This window comes from Clarias gariepinus, chromosome 12 (assembly GCF_024256425.1).
Source record: "Clarias gariepinus isolate MV-2021 ecotype Netherlands chromosome 12, CGAR_prim_01v2, whole genome shotgun sequence".
In the NCBI taxonomy this organism is placed as follows: Eukaryota; Metazoa; Chordata; class Actinopteri; order Siluriformes; family Clariidae; genus Clarias; species Clarias gariepinus.
The window spans coordinates 23,606,227-23,629,507 of NC_071111.1; the positions used below are offsets into that span (position 1 = coordinate 23,606,227).

The window sequence follows — 23,281 nt, forward strand, 5'->3', positions numbered from 1 at the left end:
ATAGAGATGTACTTTCTCCCATTTCCAACACGTCTTCGGGAAAGTCAAGGGTTTGTGGACGTCACACAGTCATAAGTTCATATGCTTTTACCTTGTCCTCTGAGGACTTTTCACTAGATGTTGAAGTAATGGCAGGTGGGGATTTATGATCTTTGAGCAACAATAGCATTAATGAGATCATTTACTGATGTTGCATAAGGAGGCTTGGGATCCAGTCTGTGTTCCAGTTCATCCCAAAGGTGAGTCCAAGTGGTGTTGGTGTCTTCTGCATTTTGGTGACTTCTTTAAAACATCATGCCAGCCTCCAAGTGGTGCAGTGGTAAAGTGCTCACCCCCCGGGTGATGCTGTTAACCTCTCACAGCCTAGAGGCCTAGAGAGATCCGATTGGCCGAGTGTCTGTGAGCTCACGCAAGCGGAAGGAGTGGATAGCACTTTCCTCCGAGTGTGTTACGCCGCCACCAATGGTGCGTGAGCAAGCAGTTCGAAAAAGATGCGATCGGTGATGTCACGTGGGTCGGAGGAAACACATAATAATCTGCGGCCCACCCGACTAAGGGGGTAGTAGAAGCTTGATGTGGGAGACCCCTAGGGACGGGGAGGAATTGGATACGACTGAAAATCGGGAGAAAATCGAGGGAAAATCCCCAAAAAATTATTTTAAAAAAAATGTCATGGCAAATGAATTGAAAAAAAAAAAAGATCCATTGCTAATTTGGTGCATAACCCTGATTAGCCGAACAGCATCATATTCAGTAGCTAGCTGTTAGAGGGAGAGTCGCTAGAGAGTCGCTAGCTAGCTTGTAAATAAACTGCAGCTAGTATTTAGCCAAATTACTTCTTGTAATAACCTGAGTACACGTCCTAGCTATTGTTGTACTTCCAAGTATCCTATTGGATCTAGGTTGTTTTATAAGTGACTAAGTATAATAACTAATAATAAGGCATATTTTATCAGTTTGTAGTCAAATAATCTGCCTGTATTGTAGTAGCCTTCATTAATTCGTTGTACATTGGGAAAAAATAATCCCGATTGCGAAGTTGTCAAGCCAGTAACCTGGTCATGAGTGATATCTACAGGGTCAGATTTCCTGTCGAAACTTGGCACACCTTGAGTTTCGAGGACTTGATGTCACTGACTTGTAGTTCTTTTAAAAATTAGTTGTGTTTCCGTAGAGTTTCAGGCTAAATTTGTATCATTTACATTTCTCAGTGTATATTTAATTGTAAAAGTATTTTTAATTATTTTGTTTTTTAAATGCAGTTTTTCCAGGAATGTTTTATTTCTTGATATCATCAGTTATAATATGATCGATACAATACGGTGCATAATGCTTTATAATATTATATTTTTTTATTATACTAACAAAAATCTAAAACATGAACAGACAATATAATAAAAGTTTTCTTAGTGACAACTACATTTTTTGTGAACGTCTAGGTATCATCAGGAACCCACAATGACGCAGCAGAACCACAAGCAGACAAAATTTGCAGGAAAAAGATAATGGATAAGAGGAGCATCAAGTTTCTATGTCGGCTTTGGGGACACCTGATCTCCAACTGGGACACGGATATGGGGAAGTAAATTATTTATTTAATAATGCTTAAAGGACGAGTACGCTAGACCAAACGTTGCGACATCTTACAATGTATTTCCTTTAAATCCCTTAAAGAAACTGCATGATGTGTTAGTATTCTGGGTATTTTTATCATTTAATAAGTTAACAAAATGCAGAGATTGCAGTCTTCTGTTTTAAAAGACTAAGCTGGATTGTTAAAGAATATTTAGCTTTAAATTTGTCCTTGTTGAATCCTCTCAAATAATATTTTTATAAATAAATTTTATAGAAAGTGATGTTGATTCATTTAACTTTTACCTGCTCTCATCATCACTTAACTTATTCTTATCACTTATCACTTATTTCTATTGACGATATGTATAAAAACTAAAGACCTGGTGTCATTATATCTAGTGTAATGGCACATAATAATAATAATAATAATAATAATAATAATAATTCATACCTGTGTTGTTAAACAGGTTAGGAAGAAGATTAACCCCAGGTGCAAGGCCGTAATGTGAGCCATCATGTGATGAAGAAGTTCACCTGCTTCTTTTGTACCTCAGGAGTGACTCTGAACTAAATGCTCACGACTTTTATAACAGCACTGCAGCTGTGACGTGTTATGGGCTCAATCCCAAACAGTGCCTCGCTTCCTACCTGGGGGCACTAGGTTAGGAACATCCCCTATGCAGTGTGCTCCAGGAGACATTTGGACTTCAGGCTGCTTAGTCTGCTCTAATTAAACTCTAATGTTCCTGTAATCTTATTGCAAAACTAATGATGAACATACTCTTATATTTATTTCATTTGGTAGCTTATGAAATGGTGAAATGATACCTTCTGGGCACAGCTCTGGAATAGGATTTATATATTTTAAGTTTTAAAAACAAGGTTACATTACAACAAAGTGTATTTTTTGGATCTGTAGTCTAAAGTAATTATGAAAAACCTACCATGATATGTTTACAAGTCTATTAATGTGAGCCAGTGTTTTTCCTGGAAAATCACATTAATAATACAGTACAGTAGATTCTTTAAATGAATCCGTGTCTATTCAGTAGGTGACCACAAGATGGCAGCACGTAGCAAGTTTCCGCTTATCTCTTTTATCTTAATTTAAAACTGACTCTTTAACTGATTTGTGAAGTGTTTTTTTTTTAAAGAAGTTATACTTTTACAAGCTTATTTATGTTAACAGTGACATCATCCCTGGATTATACAGGTCTTGTTTGTTTGTTTGTTTGTTTGCAATTTTTGTAAAGGTTTTTTTTTTTTTAATAAATAATATTTTTAGTTTAATCATCACAGTTGTCGGCACGGTGGTATAGTGGTTAGCACTGTTGCCTTGCACCTCCAGGGGCCAGGTTGAATCCTGCTTCAGGGTGGGATCCGTATGCATGGAGGTTGCATGTTCTCTAAGTGCTTGGTGGGTTTTCCTCTGGGTACTCTGGTTTCATCCCACAGTCAAAATACATGCAGATTAGGCTAATTTGCGTTCCCAAATTGCCCGTAGTGTGTAAATGTTAAATTATGACAATTACAGTAATGCTGATTTCTCACTCACACACTCACATGTCAGTAGGTGCCTTAGCCTTAGTCAGGGTCATTCTAGGTCAGGAGCCAATCCCATGAGCACTGTACATGCAGTGGGGACACACCCTAAATGCACAATCACGAGCAATTTATCTTAACAAACTCACCTACTGACATGTTTTTTGAGAGACTGATGGTAACTGGAGAACCTGATCTGAACCCGTAAGGGCACTGGGAGATCATACACAGGAACTCAGCACAGAGTGGCCCGAGCTCAGGATCAAACCAGGGAGCCTGAAGTGGCAACACGGAGGTGACTACCAGGCTAGACTGATGTTTAGATTTAGGAGTCATTAAAATGCCATGTCATGTTTCTGTCTAGAACCTGATAATTTTTGGGGGGAAAATGAGAACCATTGATTGGTCTTTTAGTAGAAAAATTTAAGAAACTTGTTTTTCCCTAAGATTATAAGACTAAATTTATTCTATTATTACTTTAGAAGATTTGTTTTTATTTTGTAACCCTATTATTAACTGAATATCCCTATTCAGTTCATTACAGAATATTATATACACTATATATTTACAAATCCTAACTCATAGCCTACTTGTACTCTCTACCATCATAGCTGCATTGATTCCAAGCCATCTGAGATCAGATATCATCCTCAGAGCTACGGAGGGGTCCGAAATTTGAGCTATAGCACCATTGAAAAAGGGCACGCTGCACAGTTTGTGGATTGTTTCAAACATGAAGTCCCGTATTGAGAGAAAAATGTTTCATTTCTGATTTCTGTTTCATACACATGCACACCCAAGACTAAGACTAACTTATACTTCCAAAACACAACATATGGCCAAAATTTGTTAATACATGACCCATTTTAAAATCCCATTTCACATACAGTATATTCCACTTGTGCATTCTTCTGGGAAGGTTTTGCACTAGGTTTTGTGGGGTAGCTGTGGGGATTTGTGATCATTCTGTTACAAAAGCATTAGTGAGATCAGGCAGTTATGTTGGGTGAAAAGGAGGCTCCAGTTCCAGCCCTAAGGTCAGGGCTCTGGTCACTACACTCAACTTCCACTCCAAACTTAAGACACCATGCCTTCATGGAGCTCGATTTGTGCACAGTCACTGTCATGCCCCTTATCTTTTTGTTTAGTGTCATGGGTCGGGAGTGTTTCTTAAAAAAAAAAAAAAAAAAAAACTTTTTATTATACAAAGCAAGGACTAAGGATAAATAAATTTGCCTGGCCCGCACAGAGCCCTGACCTTAACCCCATAGAGATTGCAAGAAAGGCCTTCTTGTTCAACATCAGCGCCTGATCTCATAAATGCTCTACAAAATGAAGTGGCACAAATTACATTTACTGCATTTGATTAACTTTTTTATCTCATTATACATATGAGCAGTTTAGGGTTAAGGGCCTGGCTCAAGGGCCCAACAGTGGCAACTTGGAGGTTTGAACTTGGACTTGAACTTTGGAAGCATAGGGAAAATATTATATAATAAAGATTGTTGTTGTTGTTTTGTTTGTTTGTTTTTTGTTCGTTTGGAGAAAAAGTCATTTAGGCACTTGAGTAAAAAAGAGTATTACTATTATTATTCTCCATCCATACATCTAGGAACTTCTGTAGTCCAAATAGGGACTCTGGAGGCCAGTGGTGATTACTGTATTTATTCCCATGTTGCACGATCATGGTAGGTCAACATTCACACATACACATTCACACACTCTGGGTAATTTGGGAACTCCAAATACTCTAATCTGTCTTTGGACTGTGGTAGAAAACCGGAGAACCTGGAGGAAACCCACCAAACACGGGGAGAACATGCAAAGTCCATGCACACAGACCCAACGTGGGAATTGAACCCAGGACATGGAGGTGCAAGGTGACCAGTAAGCCACTAAGTGATAACCACTAAGCCACATGATACAATGCATGAATTATTATAAACTTTTTTAAATAATCATAGTATCAGAAAAACGAATAATTAAAACGGTATTTTTCATCATTTCAACCAAGAAAGTAAATAAGAAACATCTTTTATAAACATAAATGGCATTTCACTTTTTTGCTTATTCTGGTCATAATAAGTCTTCCTCCTTGTCCCTCATACAGTATACTGATAATACTCCCTATTATTATTCCCTATTGGGACTTTATTATTATTATTATTATTACTACATTTAGGCATACGCTCTTATCCAGAGCGACTTACATTTTTTTTATCTCATTACACATCTGAGCAGTTAAGGGCCGTGCTCAAGGGCCCAACAGTGCCAACTTGGTGGTTGTGGGGTTTGAACCTGGGATCTTCCGAACCGTGGTCCAATGCCTTAACCACTGAGCTACCCCTGACCCCCAATTATTATTATCATTGTTGTTGTTATTATTATTATTATATGCAGAACTAATTGTCTATACTCTTTTAATTACTCTTTTTACTTATTATTTTATGCTTCTTTACCTTATTATTCTGCTTATTGTTATTATTTTTGTTGTTTCTATTATTATTATTATTATTGTTTGTTTGTTTGTTTTTATTTATTTATTTATTTATTTTTATTTTATTTTTTTTACTCCTGTTATCTTCTTGTGACTAATTTCTAAGCTTTGGCAATACGTATGTAAATATTTGTCCTGCCAATTAAGTACATTTGAATCCTGAATCTTGAGAGAGAGAGAGCGCGCGAGAGCGAGCGCGCGCGCAGGAGCTGAATGGGTTCCAGGTGTTGGGTTACATAACAGAAGCCCCGCCTCCGTTGTCGCGTGCGCGCATTTTTCCGTGGTGCGGCGTGAGCGCGCATAACTCTGGCGCACTGTTGTTGCCCATGAGCGGCCGCGTCCGTCTCTCTGCCCGTCTCGCGCGCCCTCATAAACGATGCCAAAGATGGAAAAGGGAAGACCGCCGGAAAGCAAGCGCAGCAGGAAGCCTGCTCACCCCGTCAAGCGAGAGGTCAGCCAGGAGATGAAGGTACGAGTCCCCTTTAGGTGGACATGGGGTCGCCTTCATGACGCGCGGTTTCCATTCGGAAAGTGCGCACGAGGTTTTTTAAATTTATTTTATTTTATATATATTGATTTTTACACACATTGTCTTCTTTATTCAACTTCAAGATCAACTTTATTACCATCCTAGAGATTCAGGATTAGGATTAGGTGTGAATCCGATCACATCACACTGCAGGAATGTCTATCCTAGTGGAGTGATGTGCGTTAGTTGTGCCAGATGTGCGCCAGAGGTTTCGAGCTGAAAATTAAACTTATTAGGCTTAGATTAAGACTTAATGTTCAACTTGTTTCCCCGAGTATGAAAAGTTATACAGGTGTCTGATTCCACTCTGGGGATTTTCTCGTGTAACTTTCTATAGTGTTGGTTCGGTAATCAAGCTGGTAATAAGGTGTGTTCAGGCACACACCAGACACCCCACCTGCAACAAAATCTGGAATCAAGTACAAAGACGTGATTTGATGTAAAATGTGTCCACATGCATGCATAGCTATAACGCGCGAAACAGAAAATTATCATGTGTTTAATAATATCTTGTATTTATTAAAACTTCCCGTCAGTCTTGGACACATCCCCTACTGTACTTACACATGATTTTCATGGGTGTTGCTTCTATTTCCTAAAAGTGACCATTGTGTGCCATGTCATGCCTGTAAATCGTACAGATGGATATCTGCGTGAGAGACATGAGCGGGTTTTCATGTCTGTGTGGGAGGAAACCGGGCGCAGGTCTCTTTTGTGTGAGTGATTTTGGATCACTGCACATGATATCCATGGAGCCGGCGGGTGTTGGGTTGCGACTTAACTAATTTTAATCCAAACATGTGAAACCGTACACGATCCTGATGTAAGCGCAGCCGGGGCTCAAGCGGGGGTCACTGTAGGTTTTCTTGCCTTTGGCTACAACTGCTTTGGATTTTGGGACAGGGTTCACCCTTGCTCCGTGTGTGTGTGTGTGTGTGTGTCTCTCTCTCTCTAAGCAGATGTTTGTCTGAGCTGCACAGAAGAAATAAGAACAACACCAAAGGGATTGGAGTGAAAAAAAATAAAGGAGACCCACCTCATACTAATGAGAAAACAAAGTAAAATAATACGCATGGATTTGGCGTGAGCTCAGGAGAAATAGAAACTGATGCGGTTTTTCAGGCTCCATGATGGTCAGGCTGCACACCCAGTGCATCCCATTTATCCGTTTAAGCTCAGGAAACTGGTACAAAACATAAAATCCATGCCTGGCTTGTATAAACACAGACCCATACACTGTTGCAGTTTTATGGGCAGGCCTGTTTGCGGATCGAGTGACGGAGTAGTGGACGTAACAGATATGCCATCCTGCGAGAATCCCCCTGTTCTCAAGCATACTGCCTGTTTTTGATAGAAAGAGTGAAACTCGAGAAGGGCTGAAGAGTCAGGTAACACAGAGAGCGAGGGAGAAGAAAGAGAGCGAGCGGGCAGAGAGCGAACCAGTGTTCTCCCGCGACTGTTTGTTTTGGTTGTGAGCTCTCAGGGAGAGATGAGTGAAGTGAGAGCTTTAAAAGCAACCAGAGGAGTAGAAAGGAAGGAAGAAGGGGGGGCGGTAGAGACGGGGATGGAATTGGATCCTTTAGGGAAAATGGAGAAGATGAGAAGGAGAACTGGGGAACTGGAGGAGTAGGGGACATGAGGCGAAGAAGGAAGGTGGGGGATTTCTGGGAAGCCCACAAACCCAGCTGTGGTGTTCCGTGTCCTCCTCAGATTTCAGCTAACTATGAATCAAATTACCCACCTCTGTAATCTCAAACTGAGAGACCGAGCGAGGGAGCGAGAGGTCTCTTGAGTGTTTAGCCAGATTTTATGTCAGACCATTTAGAATAAAATAACAAAGACTGATTCAGAACTTTTTCTTTTTTTTTTTTTTCCTTGCGGCTGCATCATTTTTCAGTCAAATTCTGTGAACCACAGATGGAGCACTGGATGGTGTATACATTTCACTAATTCTCCATACTATTACCAATTACCAATTGTGTGTATGTGTGTGTGTGTGTGAGACAGAGCTTCGCAGAGAGCACAATGAATGAATTGCTGGGCTGGTACGGATATGATAAAGTTGATCTGCAGGAATCAGAGCCCGCTGACATCAGGAGTCACAACGGCAGAGCAAGACGCCATCAAGTGTCTGTGCTTAAAGGTGAGAGCTCACACACCTCAGTGCACAGAGACGCTGGATACCAGACCCGGGCTCTGAAACGAGCGCCAATGATGGTCCAAATCTCGGAGAATTTCAAAAGCCAAAAGCATGGCTGCCTTTACTGGTTATACAGGAATATTCCCATTGGCTTTCAATTGAATTCTTTACAATCTGGCAGCAGTTAAAGAAGTTATTCGGCATTTTGTATCAAGTTGCATCGATAGAACTTGGTTCTTGCTTTCAGTTTCATGAGCCCTTAACGAAATCTCGCCATCCTTATCTTAAATGTCTATGTATTAAATGTATTTGGATGTTCCGGAGATTTGGTGCCGATACTGGTAAACTGGATAAAAACCATTCTCTATTAGAAATCTTTATTGCAAGATTTGATACTATTAATAAAAATGTCTCAAAGAACCTAAAACATTGGCCATATACTGTTTATGAATCCTTTTGAAATTGATCTATGGTAATGCTTACTTTAAAAAAACCAAATCTCATTTCAAATCTTTTATTCCTATAAAGAATTTGAGTTTGAATTTAGTCCAAACTAATACCCATTAAGGTCCCACCCCGCTATTATTAGGTCCCACTCCGCTATAAATTAATGAATGAACTAATGAATATTAAAGAACTATATAAAAAACCAAACTAATACCCATTAAGGTCCCACTCTGCTATTATTCTTCTACGACGGGCTCCTCTCAAGACACACAAAGCCGCTCAAGCTGCATCAAAAATCGGTGTAAGACATTCAATGGACAGCGCTATCCACCCACTTCCACATGCATGAGTTTACAGATGCATGTGTTAGGCTAGTCAAACTATGATTAATAAGGGGGGAGAGAGTGTATGCCATCCTGGCCACCCAGAGAGCAGGGGCAGGTTTGATTTTTTTGGACTCCTGGGAATAGATAAGTGTGGCATTGTCAGGTCAAACTAGCATCTCCGGACAAAAAAAAAAAACAAGGCTTTTTTTGATGCATCACTTGGGAGTAAGGCTTGAAGCTTCCAATAAAACAATGGGTTAAGTGTTGTTACATTTGGTTTATTCTAAACTTACAATATGAAATGCTAGATGAAGTGGACGGTATTTGACACCATGGTTAAGCTTTTTTTTTTTTTACAGTGTTCATTATATTGAACCTATAGTTTGCAGTGCTTTATTACTGTTGTATGATATGTAATAGACTTGTTTTTTTCTAAAACTTGTCTTTTAAAAATAAACCAACAGAACAGTTTTAAGAGTAAAACTATTTCTCTTTATAATCTCCTTTTACATTAATTTACTTATCCCAGCATTTCACAAAAGCTTAGATACCATTAAGGTAGAAAGTTTACTCAGTACACCAGAGCCATGATCAGACGTCTGAAGTGCTGGCCTCCCAGGAACTTCTTTAATACCCCTAACATGTAAAAAAATGGCTTGGAGTGAAGTCAGGCCTGTACGGGGGATGTGGCGATAACGTCCAGTCGAGTTCCTGTGATGTGTAAAGTGGTGTGGGGTCAGTATAAGGTCATGCATTGTCCTACAAAAACAGAAGGATTTTTCATTAAAGGAAAGGAACATTAAAGGAGTTCCTGGGAGGCCAGCGTTTCAGGTGTGAACCAGGCAATCCGATCACGGCTCCAGCATACTGAGAAAACGTTCTACCTTGAAGGTATCCAAGCACTGGGGAAACACTGGGATAAAGGCATTAGAGTAGCAGAGGATTACTGTATATAGAGAAATAAAGGAAGGTTTTACTCTCGTAATTGTGTGTTGTTATTCTGAACTATAAAATGTCCTGGTTTGACTTGAACATTCCTTGAATTAAGGTCTGCTGAAATCTCGTCTTTTCCAGCATTTTTGACTTATTTAGTACAATACAAGAAGAATTCATTAACACTTGGTTAATTAAAGAGCGGGTGACACGGTGGCGTAGGGGTTAGCACTGTTGCCATGCACCTCCTGAGTCCATGTTCAATTCCCACATCGGGTCTGTGTGCATGGAGTTTGCAAGTTCTCCCCATCTTGATGGGTTTCTTTCGGGTACTTAGAGTTTCCTCCCACAGTCCAAAGACATGCAGATTAGTCAAATTGGCATTCTTAAATTGCCCGTAGTATGTGTGTGCCCTGTGATGGATTGGCACCTTGTCCAAGGTGTACCCCTCCTCATGCCCAAAGTGTTCTGAGATGGCATCTTTGTATACAGAATAGGAGGTATAGAAGATGAATTTATGAATAATTAAAGAACGATAATTTTTTTTTCTAAAGTCACACAAAAATTACAGAAGTAATTTATTTCAAGTATTTACTCCCCACCTGCAGAAAATTCAGATCCAAAGCCTACTGTAATCGAGAGTAAGCTGACGTCAGGCTCATCTGCGTCGGCTAAAAACGGAGTGAAAGAACCTGCCGGATTTCCACTCTCTCCTTCATCGTCCTCATTCTCCCCCCACATGAAGGACCTACACAGCACCCACGTCGTGGTCCCGCTCATCAAACCATCTGCAGGTGTGGTCACGTTACACAAAAATCCATCATTACATCATGTATAAATATGTACAGTGTCACACGAATAGATTTGTAATCCACCCTTCTGTCTCTTTCTCTCTCTCTCTCTCTTTCTCTCAGTGGAGGAGCAGCAGAATGTTCAGATTGTGTGTGTGTGGTGTCAGAAGGAGGGGCTTAAACGCTACTCTCTGGTCATGGGCTCTGAACTCAAGAGCTTCTGTAGCGAGAAGTGCTTCGCCATGTGCCGCCGAGCCTACTTTAAACGCAACAAGGTCAGTATGGATATGCGGGGTGTTTCAGGCAGCCCGAGGTGTATCGGGGGCAACTTTATGGCATTTATGTGGAAGTCCTAAGATTTAAAAACTTTGATTTCCATGTATATTGAATTAAGGGCGTTTTGAATGCATGTTTGGATGCAGATGCATTCAATGTTAGGCGACAGTTCAATTTGTACTATGTGCCCACTTTATTGACTAAAGAACTTAAATGATTCCACAGACATTACAAATCACAGCCACTTTCTGTTAGTTAGCAAAACAATAATGTGTTAAGAAAAAGTGAGACTCAACAAACATTTTACCGAAATGGCGTTTCACATTACGCAAGATCGATTTGTACCATGCCCAGGAATGATTCCTCTACTCTCCCTACTCCCCTGCTGGTCACATTGTTTTTGTTCTCCGTACTCGGGTACACTAGTGTATTTACACAAGTGCACGCCGCTTTTAACCACAATAGAAGAAGAAAACAAGGGGGAGTTAATTTTCGCGCTATGCCTAATATTATAGATTTTTCAGTAAAACATCAAGAGCAACGTCCTCCTACTATATCAGCTATGGCTGTGTGGGTCGAAAGTTGAGATTAGCATGCACACATGGAGATATCAGGAGGGGAGCGTTGGGGTTGAGGGGGCGATGACACTGACAATGTCGCATCTAATCAGTGATCTACTTTACTGCTTAGGTACGATTGGCTTCCATATATGATTCGGACCATACTCTGGACTGTGCTCGAGACTCGAGCCTGGAACAATTCTGTTCAATTCCGGGGTCCTAATGTGAGAGTAATCTGATCAAGCCCCAGACAACACATGGAGCACTAAATCTGCTTTGGATAAACATAGCAGAACTGACCCTTTGTGTAGGAGTCCAAAACTGGACTTGATCAGTGGAAAAAATACTATTTTTAAATCTGGTTCTAAAGTGGTAAAAGCCCCAAGTGCGATCTAGACTTGTAGGATAGATCTGAATTAGAGATAGTTCAAACAGAATCTTGGAGCCACTTACAGCATGGTTATTCATAAAACCTGAACAAACTGTTCAAAATGCCTTTGTTTAATTGAGCTGAATTTGGACTTCCTATGAAAAACCTAAAAGAACTACTTATTCAGATGAGTCTCGAATGTGCATATACAATAAAAACGTTAAAAAAAAATGTTTTCAAGCCAATTACTTTTTCTAACTAAAGTGACCTCATATGAGGGAACCCCTCCCCCTTCTCTTCCTCCTCTACCTTGTTGCTCATGGTGGGGGCGTGGCTCAGCAGTAGCTCATTTCCATAGACACCGAAACGGTGTGTTCGGAGGAAAAGCGAACGAGATGCATTTTAAGGTCTGAAGAATGCATTATGTGAGGGGTATTTCAGCTCTAGCATTAACACCCCCATGATGCGAGCCATGTGTCTCCTGACTGACGGAATTCAGTGCCGTTAGCAGCTGCTTAACATTCGCGGATCCGACTGCCAGGACTACTCGACGACGGCTATGGTCACTCAGCGCTAACGTGCGTGCTGTCTAGGGCAGCTTCTTAATCCTTTCTGAATGTGAGGTCACCTTTAATAAGGCGACTTCAGCTTAGCTTGTGGTTGAACCCAGCCTTAGAAATGGACAGACTCACGGATTGGGCGTATTTGCAGATATTCACCTTTAATCCATAGCTGTCGACTTGGGCTTAAAGCTTAATAAGCTGCAGGTATGTTGTAAATATATTTTATCACTTTGGCCTACCTACGGCGACAGCGATTTAAAAAACGGAAATAAAAAATATCTGTTTCCCGGAAAGATATCGCATTGTTGATACTATTAGGTATATTTCTGCAATAAAACGCCCTGTAAAAAGAAGTCAGAAAAAGAGTAGGAGAGGTAAATGAAAGAGAGAGAGAGGGAGAGAGAGAGAGATGGAAAATCAAGTCAGAGCCTGTTCGAGAGGAAGGAGTAAGGGCTGCCATGGGGAGAGTGGTGTCCTCTTGCAGCACATACTTTACCGCAACAGCATCAGGTTTCACACTCCATACACCAGCGAGACGGGGGAGAGCACCGGGTACAGTCAACACAGGATCAGCTTACTGCAATCTGGAGCAGCCACTACACACACTCACAGTAACACACAGTGGGTAGTCACCATCCACACGTCTACCCAGAGAGCTAGGATTTTCACCAAATATATTAAAATTCAACTGTACTTTTTACATTTCTTTAGGCTCAAAATGAAAACCGGCATGGTGACGAGTCTTCTCCTCCCCCTGGTCAACCGGAGGAAACTTCTCCGCAGCTCATGCTTAAGATGAACAGCAACACACGAGTAAGTGCTCATAAGCACTGGGGTTCCTTTACAATGCATTCATACAGTGCAGTACAGTGCTGTGAACAAGTCGCCTCACATTTTTTCAAATTTAGTTATGTAGATTTAAAAGAGCTGTAAAGAGTCTAATGATACAAATAAAAAAATTTGGTTGGTTACAATATGTGACAACCTCAGCAGCAACCTCATTTCCCCTCTCGTCTGTTCCAACCACTCATCATTCAGCATCACCAGTATACCAATCACAAGCCTGATCATCAGTCATCATCTGCACCGGTTTCTCACTGGTTCATGCCTTAAGTTGTTAAGATGTTTTTTTTATTTATTTTAATGCATGAATGATTCATAGGTCACTGTGTGGCTTAACAAACCAACAAAAAAAAACTTTCCTCCGAAACTGCTCAGGTACAGCGACTGGACTGAAAATGAAAGACAAAACCTGCCAAAAATGAGAGACAGGAAAGTCTTTCAGGAAGCCTGGAGAACTATTCCTTAAGACTACATTAAAAATACAGTACAGGAAAGTCTGGCTCTTTGGAAGCAAAATATGAATAAATAAATGATGGGTGGCTCAAGACCTTTTTGCATAGTACTGTAGATTCTGTTCGCATTTCTCTCCAGGCATGGAGGAATATTTACTTACAATATTTTTACATTCTGTACAAATTTGCAAATTGTTGCCACTACTGTACCTTGCGCCACCACCCTGCAGTCGGCAGGGTTTGCATTCCTGAATTAAAGGCTAGCCTGTTCAACTGGAGCTTGAGGCTTGTGTAAATAAATTGCTTGATTCTAGACACCATACCAAAGAAACTTAAGGTTGAAAATCAACCAAAGAGAATTACACAATTGTAAATGCAAAACTAGCAAAAGAATATAACTGGTGGTATGGTATCCTAGTGGTTTAACGTGTATTCTCACCATTTGGCAGACGTCTATATCCAGAGTGACTTACAAAAGTTCTCTATAAATAAATGCATTCTTATACTGGCTCATTTGGTTGTTGACTAAAAGTATCATCAGTCAAACCCCTGTTGGGCAGAGTTTTTTACCCAAGTAGATCTTATGTCATTATTTAAAGACTGCTAATGACTCGGACATCTAGATGAAGTTCAGGAACAGAAAAGAGTCTCTAACGCGTTCTTTGTACCCTAAGCAAAGTTATAACCAGTTCGAAAGTCACCTCACTCCTCAAGGGTTGGCGGTACGAATCTTGCCACTGCCCTGCAAGCGTGGGGTTTGCACATATTCCTCGTGCTTGGTGGGTTTCTTCTGGGTACTCCTGTTTCCTCCAGGAAAAAAAACATGTGGTGTAGGTCGACTGGTGTTTCAAAATTAGCCCATATGGAAGCCAAGTGTGTGTTTGTGCCCTGCGACAGGTTGGCACCCCATACAGGGGGTAGTCTGTCTTATGCTGATGCGTAAAGTTCCCTCTCATAGGCTTCAGGCCCCCCACAACCCTACACAGGATAAGTGGTACAGATAATGGATAGATGGATAGATCACCACCTCGAGAGGGTGCGGACATCATGTTTTAGGGTTGTCCATCCAGCCATTTGTTTAGGATTCATTATTATTGTTGTTATTATTATAATTATCACCAGATTGCATTCTGAAATAAATCCAAATGGGGTCAAGGTCCGAGCAAGGTCATGTGTCTGAAACGTAAAAAGCTGTGAGACACAATTTTCTTAGAATGAAACACAACCGCAACACTGAAGTAACGTTCGTTTGTGTTCGTCCTTTATGAATTTTATTTACTTTTCTTCCTTTAAACAATTACATGATTTAAAATAATGTGTTAACATTTCTCTTTTGACTTCTTCAGGTGTGCGATTGGTGCAAACACGTGCGTCACACCAAGTACCTGGACTTAGGTGCAGGTGACGACAGGCTGCAGTTCTGCAGTACCAAGTGCCTTAACCAGTATAAAATGGACATTTTCTACCGAGAGGCTCGAGCTGCTCTTACAACGTCTGGCTCTAGTCCAAGCCAACCAGAAAACGAGAACCGTCCGACCGGAGAGACTGACACTCTGCTGACGCCGGAATCATGGAACAACCCTTCTATGGAGGGAGACAGCAAAGAAACAGTGTCACCTAAAGTTTCCACGCCTGTGTCATCGTCGTCTTCGTCATCGTCCTCAGTTAGAGCATCTGTCTTAGCTCAGCAGAAAGAAAGAGAAAGCTCTGTTTCTTCTCACATCCAGACTGGCCCTCCGATGCCATCTACACCTTCCCCACGTGTTGTTATAGAGCAGCCGTGGGTCATACAAAAGCCTCCATCCTTTAACCGGGTACCTATTCATGCACAGCCTCGAAACCCAGGCTCTAGTCCACACCAGAGGCCCTTACACACATCTCCACAGATACACACGCCCACAATTCGCCCAATTCCCGCACCACAGCTCTTGCACCCATATCCAGGGTCTATGATACCCTGTGCATCTACCTACCCTCACCCCATTCCACCACTCTTGCCAACTTTGGGTCTGCCATATCCACAAGCTACTGTCCTGGTGCCATATCCGATTATAGTTCCTCTCCCTGTTCCTGTGCCAATTCCGATACCAATACCGGTGAGCTCAGGGGCTTTCGGACATGCCGGGGTTATTCGTAAAAACAAGGAGAAAGAGACAACAGGAAGGGATACAGCTTCGGTCACCTCTGAAAATTTACCTAGGGAGCAGATGTCTGGAGATCAGGAGATTACTGATGCCATTTCAGTGGAGCACAAAGTAAAGACAGAGCAGGCTTTATCTCCTGACCCGTATTCTCCTGCTTTCTCATCACACACTTTCCCAATCTTATCTTGTCACCCCCAGGTCAGTCCTACCTCCTCATTGCCAGAAGATCAGAGACAAGAAGTTAGAGAACGACAGGTGATACAGAGGGCAATATGCAGAGTAAAGCAGGAGGGTGAAACAGAGTTCGACCACAATAGGGTCGAACAAGAGAATGGATGGGATGAGAATGGGGACGAAGAAGATCCGCTTGGCCAGCAAACCTCCACTAAATCTTACACAGGCACTTTAAAACACACATCCAATTCAGCCCCTGAAAACGCATCTTCCCCAGCGGATTCGCTGAACCCACGGGCTTCAATCATACTCCACAACGCACTCAACACAACATCCGTAGTCACCCCCACAGCAGCTATCCTATTGAACAACTGCAACTCTGTGCAACACTCCGTGCACCCCTCGACAGTTCACTCTGACCCAAAACAAAGAACAAGCCCACATCCTGAATCTGAGGATGTCAAAGAGAACCTCTCAGGGGGGCGGGAACCAGGCGTAAACTGTTCCCGTCCAGCAGAGCAAACAGACTGCCAAACGGACCATTCGGACGAGGGCAGGGGGGGAGCTGTAGAGAGTGATGCTCTCGCAGCTGACGAACACGCATATGCACGATCCATCCCGCCAAAATTACGAGAAAAGAGTGCACACACGGTCACTCTGACAACTGCACACACACTTTCTCACGTGGTTACACATAGCTGGGACAAGAGTTCACATGGGCATACGCCTCTTTCCGAGCAAAGCGGCGTGCATGCCGAAATAGAGCCTGCTTTGAAGAGGAGATGCCTGAGGATCAGAGACCAGAACAAATGAAGAACAGGTATTCACACATATATATATGCAACTGCATAAATACACACACTACATACAGACACGCTGTTAAAGCTTGAGCACAATGTTGAGGTTACATCAACAGTTAGGCATTTAAACTTATCCATTAACCAACCGTTAATGGATAAGCTAAAACCATAGAGATTAGGTCCCTTGTCTGGTAATAGAATCTACAGTATATTAACTCTATAACCAGAGATAAAAGTTGTTTACTAGGACTATGTAGCCTGGAAAATAAAATCCGGAGGTTAAGGACATTCCTGTAAATCTTGTAAGTTTCTCTTTATGTTCCTACTTGTTCTGCTTGAGAATAGCCTCGGCTCTTCTGGGGTTGAATCCCAATAGTATGTAATAGTATGTATGTAGGGCGTACAATCCCTCATTCCACAAGTAGTGCTATTGTTCATGGGATAAAGAGGGATTTGCGATTCAGCCTTGGGTTTGACGCTAGTTAGCTTTGTAGCTTATGTTAGCCATGAAAAAGGCGGGGAGGTGAGTCATGAACCGGGCAGCACATTGGAGGAGGTTCATGCTCACGGTAATATGTCCACAGTGTAGTTTTAGATGACATAATGTTATCAGATATGATGTTATTTTTTTTTTCTTTGATTGAAATGCTTCGGTAACTGGTTTTGAATGTTGGTTTTGGCAGGCAGCTGCTCTCCCTTCTTTCTAATACTGCGGGGGACCCGGATATTTTTGTCAGATTGTACACTATAAAGTTTGCTGTTACTTCAAAAGGCCAAAGAAAATGTAGCTATCAGGCAAGAAATACATTTTGGTGTGAGTGTAAATTTGTAGGCAGCAGGGTGGCTTAGTGGTTAGCAATGTGGCCTTTCGCGTCAAGGGTTCAAATCCTGCTTCGGGTTCTGTTTCACAGACAAATTGCGAAATTACGCACACGAATGCTGTGTGTTAAACCACTGTCAAAAATACGTCATCAAGACCCCATGCACAGGCATTACTATCCAGGGGAAGAGGAATCGATTCGGCGTATGCTCCCCGCCACTGTTTTAAACCACTGGCGCCAAAATGCCAGATCAGCAGCCGAGTGCTCTCTCATCGTCTCAGGTACGTTTTTTTTTTTTTTCACAGATTCGGACATGTTTAAGAGAAGTAAAATTAGAGAAATGTCTTAACTATAGTAGATTAGATTTTAGGAGTTTAAAACGGTGGCGGGGCGCATGCGCCGAATCGATTCCTCTTCCCTCGCAATTTCGCAATTCGTCCGTGAAACAGAGGAGTTGTAAAAACGAGTTTTGTTTATTTCAGAGTTGCATTGTAACAAACACACAAAATCTCGTATCTGTAAGCTGTCGTGGCTGTAGATTTTGGAATCCGACTCAGACAAAAGACAGAATTACACACAAATCTTTTTTTACGCATGAATATTTTTGACAGTGATCTTATTCCATACTGATGGTGGGTTTTCTCTAGGGACTCCTCCCACAGTGCTAAGACATACAGATTAGGCTAACTGGCACTCCAAAATTGCCCATAGTGTGTGTATACAGTACCACACCTTGTGCCCGAAGTCTCCTGGGATGGGGTCCAGTGTCCCCGCAGCCCTGTACAGGATAAGCAGGATAGAAGATGAATGAATGCTAATGGGTAAAAAAAAAAAAAAATCCACATTTTATAACATTACCTATGCTTATGTGAGTCTTCATGACCATGACCAATCATTTTCATTATGGCTGAAGTCAAATTGTGGATGTATTTGTTTATAGAAGGGAGATTTAACGGATGTATAAATTGCAACACTCCCACACTACTAAGTAAAACTACACGGTGCTAGTGCTTGTCCCACGTAATGACGCAGAACTGCTAAACAGTCATATCGCTCTAAAGTTTCAGCAGTAGAAAAAATAACTGAAACAAAATATAAAACTGAAAACCCCTGACACTAGCTTGCCTAATAAAGTGTGTGTGTGTGTGGATCCAGATGTTACTATTGGAGGGTTCCTCCATACAAAGTACTCTCAGGTTACTACAGAAATAAGGGGTCTGTGGGATATTGTGTGTATGTGTATTTAACCATTTGTGAGGACCAAAAGGAACCAGAAGTCCCCACAATGATAGGATTGTGTCAGACGTCTTAAGGATCTCCGGTCTTCAGAGAAAAAGGGTGTTTTTGGCAAAATTAGACTAATTATTATAGCTGTTAAAAGATAAATGTGTTCGTTGATGTATAGTATTAATCTCTATGTGAAATGATCACTTCAACAAACACATTGATTTTTTTCAAATTTTAGCAGTTAATGTAATCAAAAGCATACGGCAGTCTTTATTAATAAAGTGTGCTTTTGAACCCAAGTATGCACTGATGATTGTAGCTCTTGACAGAAGCAAGTTTGGGTCACCAGTCTATTACACATATTCAATTTGAATGTAATTTGGAATCAATCACAAGCGTTAACATCAATTCTGACAACTCGAGTAAAAATATTTCCATCTGGTTACTAAGGTGAAAATTAAGGATTAGTAAGTGTTGCCATAATGACCTTTTTTTTTGCCAAAGGTCCTCACAAACAAACAGACAAACAACAAATAGCATTTATTTGTCTTGTATACTTTACAGCACAGTGGACGGCTTTTCTTTGCCTATCCCTTGGTTGTTAGGAAGCTGGGGTCAGAGGGCAGGGTCAGCCATGATACGGCACCCCCGGAGCAGACAGTGGTAAGGGACGTGCTCAAGGGTCTATCATTGGCAGCTTGGTGGACCTGAGGCTCGAATCCTAGAGCCCTAACCAGCTGAGCTCCCACTGCCCCTAATACTAAGGAAATATATCTACTTAAATAAAACAAAGAAACACTCATTGTTTATACCACTTTATTTAGTATACAGGTTCGCCAGGGCCTGAAGCTTATCCCAGGAGACTTGGGGCATGACCCAGGGTACACCCTGGACAGAGTGCCAATCCATCGCATGGCACACACATACTTTAACTTACACACTACGGGGAATTCGGCAACGCCAATTATCCTTATCTGCATGTCTTTGGACTGTGGGAGGAAACCGGAGTACCCAGAGGAAACCCACCAGAACATGAAAACTCCAAAGTTAACCACTAAGCCACACAAAGAAATAATGGGGTCTATTGATTTACCTCCAGTAATTGGGGTTACATTTATGATTTTGTTTAGGCAGTGTCTATGATAAATAAAAGGAGAAAGTGAGGGACAGTGCCGTGAAAAAGTATTTGCACCTTTCCTGATTTTTTGGCATATTTGTCACACTTAAATGATTCAGATCATCAAACACATTTTAATATTAATTTGGACTGAATACAAAATACAGTGCTTAAATTATGATTTAATTAATTAAGGGAAAAAACTGACCTGTGTAATATTAAAATTTGTTTAATAATCCCAAATATTAAAGTGTGACAAAGATGCAAAAAAAAAAAAAACAGAACAACATATATGGTGTCAGGCAAAAAAATGTATACATACCTTAGGAAAAGACAAACTTGTGTATATATGATAATATTGTGATATTAATATAATATACATCATACTATTTTCCTTTTCTGAATGTATACTATAAAGTATGCGAATACTTTTTCACAGCAGTGTAAATTTTGCTTTTGCACTATATCTATGTAATATACTGTATCATGAGTGATTCATGTTTCATTCTTCAGTCATTGTTGTGGTGGTGTTACTGTGTTTCTTACAAAAACAAAAAAAAACAAGGCCTGTGTGTTTGCAACATTACCCTTCAAAATCATTCTTAGGGCATACGCTTCCCAAGCTGTTACTTTATACTTTAATAACCTCTGCAGCAGACCTGACCAATATACTGGGAATAATGTCAACTGGAATTGATAGCGGCGTATTATTTTTCCATGCTGCCATATCGGAATGTTCCACTTTGCAATCCACTGGCCTTGCATTTAAAACCAAGAGAATTATATATGTAAATATATATAGATCTGAACAGAATTAGTTTCGTACACAAACTTTTGAGAGCTGTTTCACACTTAGTCCTTAACCGGACATATTGGAATAGTCTGAGAATTTTCAACATGCATTTTAGAACATAACTTTTTCCAAATCCTGTTCTGTTTAGTTACAAATTTTATTGTACTAATCTCTTTTCTCTCTCTCTCTCTTTCTCTCTCTTTCTCTCTCTGTCTCTCTGTGTGTTCACTGCTTTTAGATCATTTGTGAATGGAGTTAACTTCCTTATTGCGTATCTGAAGTCAGATACAGAGCGCAGGCCCTTCCCTCGGTGCTGGAACTGATGAGGGATAACGGAGACTTGAATGAAAACCTTATTGACTCGTAATTTACAGCTGCATCCAGATGTTTGTCCACCACAGCTATGGGATATCTTCATAACTCCGGCCTAGGGAATGAATCCTCAGCACGGGCTTGCTGACAGTCATTTCCCCTCCAGCAGTGGTTTAGACAGAAGCGAGAATCAGTGCCGTGTGTGTGTGTATATATATGTGTGTGTGTGCGCGCGTGTGTGTGTGTGTGCGTGTGTGTGATCCATATAGACACTTCAGATGTACGTTTATGTTTTTGGCTTTCGGTCTACACATGCAGGCGCTGTTCCTATTTGCCAATCTGTAACATTGTTTATGTTCACACACACACACACACACACACACACACACACACACACACACACACACACACACAAGCATTTATTCACAGTACAGCGTATGGTGTGCATACATAATGGAACACTGATTATGTGTTTGTACGATTACATAGATTTAATTTAAGATTATTTATACCTGAGTTAGATCAATCGTGAAGCAATCACAGCCCCTTTGCCTGGGCTGGATATCTTCCCTGTCAGACATGTTAAAGCTGAAATTCTATACTTTAATCCATGTTTCATTGCATATCCAGTGTGCTACATTACACAGCCAAAAACAAAAAAAACAACAACAACAAAAAAAAAAACTGTCAAGCATTTACAGACTGCACTCTATTAATGGACACGTGCCACTTTTATTATTCTGCCATATTCATTTTGAGTATAGAATTTGTTTTATTTGAATAAAATGTTGACTTGTACATTATACTTTTTTGGGGGGGCAGTCTCTTTTCTCTTTCTTGGTTTCTTTCTTTCTTTTTTATTTATTTATTTTTATTTACTATTTATTATAATTATTTTATTTACGTTTTGACCATTTAAAAAACAAATTCTTAATAGTAATGTTGCAGCAAAGTAAACTTTTTCCCTATATGCATTTCTGCCAAGTCAGGAAGAGACGTCTTTCAAATTATACAACGATTTAATCATTCTAGGTTTGAGTTCGACATAAATAGCATCGTGGCATATCATTATTTTAGACTTTAAAAGACATCATACTGGACATTATAATAAAGACATTATAGAGCAATGCCCAGAATGTGTAACTAGGGATACTCTATAACTAAGGGATTGTGCAATAAGCAGTTGGTTAAAATGTAAAAAAAAAAAAAATAAATAAATAAGTAAAGAAGAAGAAGGGATACTCAGTTCTTGGCATCACTAGCTGTAAACACCTTTCCTGCAGAGTTGGCAATAAATCCCGGTTTTCAGCACAGCTTTACTTTTTTTATCAAGTAAAAGGATATGAAAGAGGAAAATTACCTCCGAGCAAATTAGATCCCTTTTTTTTTCTGTCTTCAGAATTTTCTTTTGATGGAGGTCATACATCTCTCCCCTATCACATTAACTAGCAACCTGGGAGGGTGATTTACAAACACGTGCCTTCCTACAGAGGAGAAACTGGGCCAAACTGAGTGCACTCCCGCTTTCACTCTTTGTAGTTGTGCGTATGAGTTTTATGGTCTCTAAGAGCCTTTTGAGGAAGCCTTCGGAGTAATCTGACTCCCAATCTTGGTCCCAAAAGCTCTCTTACTGTGAAATCTGAGCAGTTCTGAGAATTTTCATGTCGTATTTGAGTGCGTAAATTGTTGTAGACTTCGGCGGTAGGGAGGAGCCGTTTCTACTTCGGGTTAAGATGGGAACATGAAAACCTCTGCAGATACATTGTCTAGACATATTGTCACGCTCCGAACTTTAATTAACACGTCAGAAATCTGGTGCTTTTGTGCGTGCATGTTTATCTGTTGAAACAGACGATACGAGATGTGTTCAAGTTAAACCGGGACTTTGACTGAAATTTCCTGTGAATGAAGGCGTTAAAGCTTGATATTTACGGAAGATTTTAAGCACAGTACGGTGATGAGACTCTAACGTTTTAAAGAAGGCCGTATGTCTGTGAATGACGATCCCTGCTGAGGTGGCTCGGAGCCTGCTGGAGTCTTTCCCGTGAA

At 40.7% G+C, this 23,281-nt stretch overlaps 1 protein-coding gene across 1 annotated transcript; it reads left to right on the forward strand.

Moving 5' to 3' along the window:
• The first annotated feature begins 5,918 nt into the window (after positions 1-5,918).
• On the forward strand, positions 5,919-22,037 carry sobpb (sine oculis binding protein homolog (Drosophila) b). Its single transcript, XM_053508246.1, has 7 exons — positions 5,919-6,083; positions 8,151-8,286; positions 10,598-10,783; positions 10,904-11,055; positions 13,261-13,362; positions 15,191-16,982; positions 21,159-22,037. Exons 1-6 carry the CDS (start codon positions 5,991-5,993, stop codon positions 16,973-16,975), a joined length of 2,454 nt encoding a protein of 817 aa, XP_053364221.1. The 5' UTR covers positions 5,919-5,990; the 3' UTR covers positions 16,976-16,982; positions 21,159-22,037.
• The last annotated feature ends 1,244 nt before the right edge of the window (positions 22,038-23,281 follow it).